The 11456-nt window shown below is 40.1% G+C and overlaps 1 protein-coding gene across 1 annotated transcript; it reads right to left on the reverse strand.

Annotated features, from left to right (window-relative positions):
* Positions 1-639: 639 nt before the first annotated feature.
* On the reverse strand, positions 640-10533 carry F3 (coagulation factor III, tissue factor). The gene is made up of 6 exons (XM_015829291.1): positions 10310-10533; positions 6044-6158; positions 5343-5530; positions 3335-3513; positions 2067-2226; positions 640-1557 (listed from the first exon to the last, which is right to left on the reverse strand). Exons 1-6 carry the CDS (start codon positions 10401-10403, stop codon positions 1412-1414), a joined length of 882 nt encoding a protein of 293 aa, XP_015684777.1. The 5' UTR covers positions 10404-10533; the 3' UTR covers positions 640-1411.
* Positions 10534-11456: the final 923 nt, after the last annotated feature.

The following is an 11456-nucleotide window of genomic DNA, read 5'->3' on the forward strand; positions in this document are numbered from 1 at the left end:
CCCTGGTCCGTGGCATGCCAGCAACTGGGCCACACAAACAAGCAAAGCCCCATCTGTGGGATGCAGGCAACACACAAAACCACGGCCCCTCTGGTCTGCGGAAAAAACTCTCTCCACATAACCGGTCCCTGGTGCCCAAAAGGTTGAGGACCTCTGATATAGAGAACTCTTTACAACATAGAACCCCTCTTCTTTTTTGAAAAAAAAAAAAAGAATTATAGGAGTATATTCTACATTTCAAATAGAGAATGTTTTATGAATGGTACAAATCAACAGTAAACTATAGTTGATATATGTTTCTGTCTGATGGTGGAGCTAAGATTTCTGTTATTAGTGAGTTCATGTTGATGCAATCAAAATATATTTCTGCAAGTATTGTAGTTGTATGTATTTTATAGTAGAGAAATGAAGGGAAGAACAAACAATTCAGTTGTTAAAAGAAATCCTAATTCTTGATGGGAAAATGTATTTCTCCTCTAGTTCCTCAGTTAATTTTATGGTTTAGCTGTCAGTTTGGTGAGTTTTAAAATGTACAGTGACAAGCCTGTTTTTGGCCAGCCCTGACAAAGCATTTGATAACGAAAGCCACCGACTGCCCAAAATCAAGAAACATTATTTCTGTAGTTCCCATTTACCTTTATTATATTAAATAAATTAATGCAATATATACAAATATACTTCCATTCATAAAAATCATAAATATGTTAAGTTATTATAGTACCAGGAAGACCCTCAATTCACACCAAGGGTATGTACAACTTTACAGAATTATTAAAAAGTTAGGTTTCTTTCTATCCAGCAGTTAATCACCAATATATATTTAAAGTGCTAAGTTCTGGCAATGGCAACCAACAACACGTTACCAGCTGAAATAGTTGGCAGTTTTGATTAAAACGGAATAATCTATGTGAGAGTTGTTGCCAGATATCTGCCCAAAAATGGCATTTCTGAACCACTTCCACGGTCAATTGTCAATTCAGGTCAAGGGAATCTTTCCCTTTTTTGAGTTATTTACTTGTAACAAATTCTAATGTTTAAGGGCAATTTGTACCATACCTTTTATGCAAAATCAGACTGCTAAAAACCCTTTTGTATAGTTTTATCACCACTTGATGTACCCAGAACACCCAATATAAAAAGATGCCAACCAAAAGTGCAGTAAAAACAGTAACATTTCACCATATATGTCAGTTAATATATTTCAAACAGATCTCGTCATTTTAACAGTGAAGTTAAAACAGGAGTTTAACATAGTGTTTTAAAATCAGATGTTTCACAGAAACCATAAGCCAAAGGTACAACGAAGAGTCAGTTATTATTGCTTCCAGAGAGGACTTTTTTTTCCCATGGCATCCATGCAACATTAATGCATATCAAGCCTGTGATGAGTCAGGGTTGAGTTTTTAACTCCTTACAAATATGGTGGCATATTTTCTTTTTCTGAGGATCTGCTCCTTGCTTTTTTACATTTGCATATCACCACGGATAAAATGATAATCAGAATGAGGAGTCCAACAGCAGCCCCCACTATGATGAGGATTTTGTTCAAATCAAGAGCTGGAAAGAAGAGAAATGCAATGTCAGTTGAATTAGATGCAAGCTTTGTATTTATCCGAACTTTGCCCTGACTGAAGCTATTCTACATTAACAGGGGAAATTAAATGCTGTAATAAATCCAAAGCATTTCCTTACAACTAGGAGGAAACATTCCAGAGGCACTGACTTTCTGACAAAACTGGTGTAGAAGAGTTAGTGGATCCGAATAATAACCTTAGCTTAACAAGCTACTATAGGTGTTTGGACAAGAAGGGCTATACCCTGAGATATTTTATTTGTTCTGAATAGTTCAGTCCTCATACATCTGTGATATCTCTGAATATAGAAATCTAAGAATTTCTTCAAATCTTAGAGCAAAACAATAGTTGGTACAATCCGTAAGAAGCAACAAAACGAAGAAAAAAAATGGCATCATTTTATGACAATCTCTTGTGCAATCTGAGTAAAGTGAGGTCACAACTAAATTGTACCACTTAAAGGGAAACATTATAAAATCACATAATACATACCATCCAAGTCTTCCCTGTGAACACTGGTACATTTTATACTGCTTTTTTGATTTTTCTGGTTATTTAAGCGGCTTGGAATATTAGCTTGGACATAGAAACAGTAGCTGTTTTCTTTATCAACCTCAATTTCAAACTGATTGGTTTTTGTCTTTGCCGATTTCTAAATGCAACAAAAAGATTATTTCAGTTATCTGCAGATATTCTAGTTCTCCACACTGCAGCCCAGTAAATTGTAATCCACTACAGGTAGCCCTCGACTTACAACAGTTCATTTAGTGACCATTCCAAGTTACAACAGCACTGAAAAAAGAGACTTATGACCGTTTTTCACACTTACAATCGTAGCAACATCCCCAGGGTCACGTGATCAAAATTTGGATGCTTGGCAACTGGTTCATATTTATGATGGTTGCAGTGTCCTGGGATCATGGGATCCCCTTTTGCGACCTTCTGACAAGCAAAGTCAACGGGGGAAACCAGATTCACTTAGCAACCCTGTTACTAATTTAACAATGGCAGTGATCCGTTTAACAATTGTGGCAAGGAAGGTAGTAAAATAGGGCAAAATTCACTTAACAAATGTCTCACTTAGCAACAGAAATGTTGGGCTCAGTTGTGGTCGTACATCGAGGACTACCTGTACTGTAAAAACAGCAGTACAGGTATGATTATTGCTATTAATATAGGAGTAAACATAAAGGCTTACCGATTTATTACAGATAGTCCTCAATTTACAAGTATTTGTTTAGTGTCAAATTTATGACACTGAAAAAATGACTTATGACTGTTTTTCACATTTACAACTGTTGCAGTATCCCCATGGCCACGTGATCAAAATGTGGGCCCTTGGCAACTGGCATGAATCTATGTTGTAGTATCCTGAGGTCATGTGATCACCATTTGTCACCTTCCCAGCTGGCTTCCGACAAGCAAAGTCAATGGAGGAAGCCAGACTCGCTTAATGCCTGCATGATTCACTTAATAACTGTGGCAAAAAAGGTCATAAATGGGGCAAAACTTACTTAACAAATGTCTTGCTTAGCAGCAGAAAATTTGGGCTCAATTGCTCTCATAAGTCAAGGACTAGCTATAATTATGCTTTTTTTTTTATTTATTCCCCTCAACTTTATTCTTGAGAGCCGTGCCCCACTTTACAATAAAAAATCTTAAAGAGCATAGAACTACATCTTACATTCAAGTGAGTTTGAAAAAGGAAATGCTGATGCTGACCAGCAAAGGTTAAACATTCTTAGAAATTAGATTCTCACCTTGCCCGTGCTCTGATCCTTCCAGTAGTATATCATGTATTCAAGATCATTTTTGAATATGTCCCTGATAGTTTGCAAGGTACCATTAACTCTGTATGGTGTTAGTGGATCAGCTACTTCCACTTTCAGAGTTGCGTCTTTTTGTTCAAAATGTGTTACCGTTGGCGTTCCAAGCTCAGCTAGAAAAGAAGTACAACCTAGTGTGATTTTTTATAATATAAAAGAAGTGCACAACAAATGCTATTATTTTCAAAAGGTCTTGGGCAAAGGGATTGTATAGAATGGGGAGGAACAAAATAAGGAATATCACCTTTTTTTAAAAAAACAGCTGTCATAAATTGGGGAAAAATGCATTACAGTTCTAAGTGCAAACATTTATTTCTGAGCACAGATGTTTTTGGTCAATTTACAATGGCTGTTTAAAAATGTAGCATGACTAAAGGTGGGGAGTGCTAACTTGCCTATTTTTAGCTGCACAGGATACTTTTGTGGGTTTGCAGGTCTTTGAGTCAGTGTTGATTTCTGGTGACTATCTAGAGGACAAGCTCCTGCAGTTTTCTTGGCAAGTGATTTATAGTTACGGCACCAGGTTAGAAACTAGGAGATCATAAGTTCTAGTCCCTCCCTTCTTAGGCTTGGGTCAGTCACTCTATATATACCAGGCAGTTTTACAGATACAAGTTCCTCCATCAATACATCAAAATGAAACAAATGATTAAATCCAATGCTGTATTGTTCCAACTGAATAAACTAGTTTTCTTCCTTTTTAGCCTTTCATTAAATGTTGGGAGAGCCATAGGTTATATAGTAGTCCTTAACTTATGACCACAACTTAGACCAGTGGTGGCGAACCTATGGCACACGTGCCAGAGGCGGCACTCGGAGCCCTCTCTGTGGGCATGCGCACCATGCCCTGGAGATGGCAACTGTCCCTCTTCAACCAGCCACCTGCTAACTCGCCAAGGTCCCACGTGGCCAGATACATCCCAGCATGGCTGGTTTCCCTCCCCCCATCTCTCCCTCAAATGCTCTCTTTTTCCCGGGCACGACCCACTGCATCGCCTCCTCAGCTGTTGGCCAGCTGTCCAGCTCAGAGGCGGCTTCTCTGAACTGCTGGAGGCTGGCTGCGGAGCCCCAGAGTGTGCCGGCAGCCTGTGGTTGCTGACAGACACTATCAGCCTCTATGCGCTTGCTGGCCTCTGTGTGCGGGGGCCGATGATGTCAGGTAGCAGCCACCCCGGTCCCTGCCTCACCTTGCCCTGTGATAATGGCACCTCCGCCCTGCCTTGCTTTACCTCACCCCTCAGGATGAGCCTCCTGCCCACCGCCCCATCTGCCAGAGACTCCCTGGATCTCCCCCAACCCTGCCCAGCCCCCACAGGCATCCCTCCCCACGAGCAACATCGAGGTGGCCACACCCACCCAGTCTGCCATGACCACAGCCACGCCCATCCAGTGGGCCATGCCCACTTGGCACCCGGCGATAAATAAGTGGGTTTTGGGTTGCAGTTTGGGCACTCGGTCTCTAAAAGGTTCGCCATCACTGACTTAGACCAATGTGGTAGTTAAGTGAGGCATTATGTGACTGGACGTGACCTGACTTCCTTAATTGGCGTTGCTTTTTGGGAGCTTGGTGGGAAGGTCACAAATCGCAGGATACCGCAGTTGGTCATACATACAAGCTGACTGCTAAGTGCCTGAACTGTGATGATGTAACTGCAGGTGTGATGTGACAGTTGGAACCTTGAGGACAGGTCATAAATCACTTTTTCCAAAGCTGTCATAACTTTCAGCCGTTGTTAAATGAATGACTGTAAGTCATGGACTACCTCTATATAAAAAATTCAGTCTCTCAAAACTAAATTACAATATTGAACTATTAACAGGAAGCAATGCCTTCCTTTAAATCTTAAAAACACACTCCTTATAAGTCTTTATACCTAACTTTCTTTTCTGGGCATAAATATATTAAAGGTAGTGGAATCTATATCCTATTTATTATACTTACTTTGTATGTAAGGTACAAACGCTGAAGAAACTTCATATTGAGGTGTCTCAAAATTATCGTCATCATATGGTATTTCAGAATATATGCGTGCTGTGTAAGTATCTTTTACATTCTGTAGTATCACATTAGTAACGTCACATTCAGTTTTATCAGTATGAATGCATACTTTTTCTCGTCTTAAGAGATCCCTATAAAGATTAAGATCAAGAATGTAAATCAAGCATTTTATGCATAGGCATGAGGAACAAGATTGTTATATATATATACATGCCCTGCAAAATGATCAGAAAAAAAAATGGATATCATCCTGGCCACATACATAACTTTCACTTTGATCCATACAGTCAAAAAGCAAAATGTTACACATTTTCAAGGTCAGCAGTAATCTTGCCCATGTTAATGAGATAAACAGTGTAAATAAGAAAACATGAAATGGCCTTTATGTCCTTGAGTATTTTGTACTTCTGCAATGAATTAGACATAACTGCTTTCACAGTAGACTTAGAAGTATTTAGAAATGCAATAATACAGGAAAGGTAGGCCAAATTTTACAGTGTCAATTTATGCCCAATATCAAGTCACATTATGGAGATGTTTTTCATATATGCATTCTTGTTATTTCTCAAACTGCTCCATTACAACAGATGAAATACAAACATATCTAAGGAAAGGTATGGGTGTGTTTCCAAACGGTAACTTACCCGTCCATTTCAACGGTATAAACATAGCCAACTGGCTTTGGATCCCATTGGAGCAGAGTCTTAAAGTTGACTGATGACCAAGTAATGTTTACAGCCGTCTGTACTGCAGAGCTACCTGTTTGAAAATGTGTAGAGGAATGTGACCAAGGGATTTTCCCACATATTACAATATTTTGTGCGGGTTGTTAAATTGTTTAAGGCTCTGACAATATTATAAACATAATAATTTATCCCGTATTTTTCTAAAATGTCTGATTGACTCTCCTGGTTGCTAGCCTGGTGCCTTAATCACTAGACCAAGCTGTCTCTCATTGCAAATGTTGCAGGACTTGTAGCTCATGTGTTTTAATTTGTGCTAATCCAAAATTTAAAAATGAGATATATTATTTCCTCATGCAACAGAGAGTCTCCTTGAATCAACAGTTCAGACAAGCTACATCTGTATACTATGCATAAAGCAGTCTTCTATAATTAAAAGATTGTAACTCATAATCTCCTCTGATTTGTCCATTGAGCTATTACCCAAAACATGCAAAAAAACATATATTTGGAGAATATTTAGAATATTTAAGATATTCTGCATTAATACCAACACATTGGCTAGATTCTTACATGATGTTTAATCCTACACAAAAAAGTAAGTGTGGTAATGGACACTTCACATTATGCATTAAGTTGTATTTGTTGCCTGGAAACTTCTGGATGCATTTAAGGTGTTGGTCATCACCTACAAATCCCTACAGTACATGGCATAGTTGATTATCTATCTGGTTATTTGAGGGACCACATATCTCCAATTACGTCTGCACATACAAACTGAGTGGGTGCAATCCAGTCCCTTCACTTAAAGAGTGCCATCTTGTGGGACCAAGGAAATATATCTTCTCTATCGTTACCATTGCTTTTTAGAACAGCATCCCCCCCCCTCCCAGAGCTATGGACAGCGCCCACTATTCTGGGGAACCAAAAGATCTAGCTTAGTTCTCAGACCTGGAGCTAATGTGTTTGTGGGACCCATCATATTTATACTGCTTATTGTTCTGACTGTTTTAGTCATAATTGCCTGCTTATGTGTGTTTTTAATCATTTTCTTTTTTTTAAAAAAAATGTAAGCTGCCCAGAGTCTAACATAGTGGGCAACCTCAACAAATTTAGTAAATTGAACAGAATAGCATTTATATTATTTCTCAATGTGCTGAAATGGTTCACCCAAGATGCTAATTCAATGTCTAGGTTTCTGTCTAGAAACACTATCTAACCTCATGTTAGCTTAGAATGTCGTATGAACCAAGACACTGTAATTTTGTTTACGCTAAGCGGATGACCAGTTATGGTGGGCATATGAAATTTCTGTAGAAAAATTGGAAGGGGATTTTTTAGGACTTTTAAATCCACATTGCAAAGATCTGGCTAACCATACAGTGCTAGCAAAGAAGTATAGAAATGTGAAATCCTTGGTGCTCTCTGAAGGTAGTTGTCCATTTACAGATGTTTCATTATGTGACTAGGTAACACAGTCAGTGCAAGTGAGTGTGAGGTTTGTTCCTTGTTTACTATACAACAGCTTTCCCTGCCAGTGTTGGGGAGGGGCGTGATTTTCTCCTTGGTAGTTTCTTGATGAGAGGATGCTTGACTGTTTGTTTGGTGTTATTTGGGTGTAGGTTGCTGAAGAGGATGTGTTCAGGTCTTGTGTCTTCCTTAGCTTTTTTTTATTGTTTCTTTTGAATGTTGTGTAAATGTAAAAACTAAGAAGGAAACAAACAGACCAGAACACATTCTCTCCAGCAACCTACACCCGGATAAGCAGGGATTAACACTAGAGTCTAGACAAACAATGAAGCAGAAAAGAATACCCCAATCAAGGAACTATCAAGGAGAAAACTACACACACATATCCAACAGTTGCAGGGCAAACTACTGTAGATAAACAGAGAGCAAACTCCACAGTCACTAGCACCAATAATGATACCTAGTCAGATAATGAAGCAACTAAGCTCAGAGGGCACCAAGGGACTCTCCATAATTCAACCTTGAGCAACATATATTCTCTTCTGTTGGAAAATATTAATTCTTTGATGCCATTTTGTAGTTGTCTGCTATATTTCATATATGCCCTATTTGTGCGCCTTTCCAAGATTAATCCCTGAAGAAAAGGATATTGAACTCAAAGGATGGCTGGCTTTTATGTTTATGACTTGAGAAAAAGGGATACCTTTTTCTTTCTAAGAATGCATAATATCTCTCCTTATGCTCCAGTGATTACCGTCTTTATATTCATTGCATTTATATGCTCCTCATAGCTACAAGTTAGCCAGCTACATTATTGTACTATTGAAAGGTACCCTAAAGTTCCATTCTTTCTTTAGAAAACAGACTACATGTGACAAAATAGTCTTTGGCAGGCTTTATAGCTCTTCAAAGCAATTATTTAGATTTTATTTGCTTCTTGGTATTATTAGATTATCCTTCTTTCCTACATCTAATTTCATCATTTTAACTGAGACCTTACTGAGAATAAAATTATGTTTTAAATACAGGTTTCAATTTTTTTCTGTGGTTTGTGAATTTACTGATAGGATGTGCAGTATGGCTGTGTAATGGTTATAAATATTTCTTATGAATCTACATACACATTAAAGCATTCCAGGTGGGCAACATAAATATGTTGCCATCTTGCTTCTGTCCCACAAAGTTCTTCAACCATACTGTAGTAAGTGAGCCTTCTGTTGTTAAATAGGCAATGCAAATGTAGCTAACACCTCCAGTTATGTCCACATCAGTTTTAAATTCCAGTTAGTACCAAAATCCCATTCCACATTTGCATATTACATTTAATGGTATCAGATGGGAATAAAGAAGCAGCCCATTCACTCACACAAATAGGCAGGGAAACAGTTATATATGAATATAAATCTCTGCTTTTATATTAAAGATTTACAGCTTAATAAGTTTAAATACTGGTTGGAAAGAAGTATTTCCAACCTTGAAAGAGTGCAATATCTGCAACTCTCTGCTATTTATTAAAGTAGTCCAGCTTTTTTGCAGGTTTTCATAAGATGCTGCTTTAAGTAATCTATTAGCATCAGTGCAATTGTTAAAACAGCTACAAATTTTTTCCAGGCTTGCATACATACCTAAAAAAGACCAGGTTGTTTTAATGAAGGGCGGGTAGATATTATGTTTATGTGAGGTCCAAAGTACTTCTGATCATTTTCATACTACACATAGCCCTTCTGCTTAGTTAATCTGTTTATAACATTTTTTAATGGAATAGATTTATCAATGCCCTGTTGATATTAAATTAAGAAAACTCATTGTTTCAATGCGACACCATGATATCAACACACTATTTTAAAGTGTACCAACATTGCACAATACTTATAAGCAGGCCTTTTTTTGTCATAGAATGCCCAGAACGGAGTTCCGGCACCTTTTTTGGATGGAACCTTGTAGGGTATGACGTGTGTGAGTTCCGGCACTTTTTTTTTTTTTAACAAAAAAAGTACTGCTTATAAGTGTATTTAATTGCTTTGAAAACATTCTAGTTTTTCCTATTTCTTAGTAAACAGACGGCAAATTTCTCCATTAAACTTATCCTCTGGATCGCCTTGAACAAGGAGATAGGCAGCAAATAAATTTGATAAATAAAACACTTAATTGATAAATATTCCGAATACATGGACTTAAATCACCCCATTCTTCCATTTGCACTTGAACAATCAACTCAGATCTGACTAGAGAACATATACAAATATATCCTTAACGCTTAGTTTAGCAGCTCCTAACAGAATATACTTCTTAAACCTTTCTGATAGATTCCATACTTCTTGCCAGTTTTTTTTATCCCCAGAATGATGAGCACTCCCCATCACTCAGACACTTGTACCCAGCTTCATGGATTTTACTTAACTAGCTTAAGTAATTTCATCATTATAACTGAGACCTTAGCTCATTTCTAGAGGGAGCTGTTCTTACTTAAGACCGGACCTCGCGCTGCAGTCCAAATGCAAGGATGACCTCTAGCCCACTTCAACAACTATTCTTATTCTTATTTAAATCAAAACCGTGGGAAATGGGGAAAGAAACCACACGGAAGGCGAAACAGAAACGACGGATCCCCCAAGCTCACGAGAAAAAAAAATCCAGCGTAACCCCTTCCAGACAGCAAGCCAACCGCGCAGACAGCAAGTCCAACGGCGCGAAAAAGGGGCATCTCGGGGATGGATCCCCTCGCCCGCCCGCCCGCCCGCTCGCTCGCTCGCTCACCTGAGTCGGAGAGAAGCCGAGCGAGCATCGCGCAGAGCAGCAGGAAGGCTGGAGAGCCGGGCGCCCTCGCCGTGGAAAAATGCCGCCGGAACATCAGGACTCGTCGAAGGGAGTTCAAGAAACGGAGAGCTTTGCGTCCGTGTGTGTGTCTGCCTGTGCGTCTGTCTGTGTGTGCGGGCGGGCGCGCGAATCAGCGGCGTTAACTAAGAAGTTGGCTCGCTCTTCCTTCTTTTATAGTACTCCCCTCTCTCTTTCTCCCCCCCCCTCCCGCCCCTCCCCCCGGAAACTCCGGACAGACGGCGGGTGGCTGCCTTAGAGGTTCCTTGAATCACTCAGGCGCTGGCTGTGATTCAGCTCTCACGCCCGCGAACTGCCACCGCGAGGTGAACCGCTCCTTCTCTCTCTCTCTCTCTCTCTCTCTTTCCAGGATCCGGGCCAGGTGCGCAGCGGGGGGAAAGGGAGGAGCGGCCTCGCCTTTTGCACAGGTATCTTAGGGTGGAGACCAGCCGAATTCGGAGGGGAAAAAGAAGCCGGTGATCGCGGTGAGAGCCTCAGACTGGAAGGGGGATGAGGGTTGCTTTCTTCCCCCTTGCTCCGCCCCGCGATGCGCGGGAACGAAAGGGCACCAAGGGGCCAGCCATAGATCTCCGTCGCCGTCTGAAGCGGGAGGAGGGGAGAAGAGCTGGGCGAGAGGAAAGGCCGGTGGATAATGATGCTTTTTCTAACCAAGATTAGAGAAACCACCCTTGCTGAAGTCAAAGGGGGTGTGCATGAACTGTTAAGCCCCATCGATCTGGGTAGATCAGTTCAGATCCAACCGCACAATTGGAAGCACTCAAAATGGGGGGGTTGTCGTCCCCTATCCCTGCCAATGCAACTTAAAAATCAAATGTGTAATAAACTGTAACCTTCTTCCCAAAGCAGTCGCCATGTTTGCTTATTTATTCCCGGCTTGGATGAACCAGGATGAAGACTTACTTCTAACAGTGTACCTTCGGGTTTTTAATAAAAAGATTCTCCTTATAGCGCACTGGCTCACTCTTGATCTTTAGGGATGAGCTACGCCGGTAGCTTCAGGGCAAAAATATGAATGTTGCTTTTGTAAGAACTCCATTTGAAACTACTCTCAAATCGCAGATCGCGGAGA

Source organism: Protobothrops mucrosquamatus, unplaced genomic scaffold (assembly GCF_001527695.2).
Source record: "Protobothrops mucrosquamatus isolate PMUCROS unplaced genomic scaffold, P.Mucros_1.0 scaffold_233, whole genome shotgun sequence".
NCBI classification, from domain to species: Eukaryota; Metazoa; Chordata; class Lepidosauria; order Squamata; family Viperidae; genus Protobothrops; species Protobothrops mucrosquamatus.

Coding starts and splice junctions, on each gene's coding strand:
- F3 (XM_015829291.1), bottom strand. CDS start 10,403: ATGTTCCGGCGGCATTTTTCCACGGCGAGGGCGCCCGGCTCTCCAGCC. Junction 6,159..10,309: donor TCGGCTTCTCTCCGACTCAG/GTGAGCGAGCGA, acceptor ATTTTCAAACAG/GTAGCTCTGCAGTACAGACG. Junction 1,558..2,066: donor TCACAGGGAAGACTTGGATG/GTATGTATTATG, acceptor TCTTCTTTCCAG/CTCTTGATTTGAACAAAATC.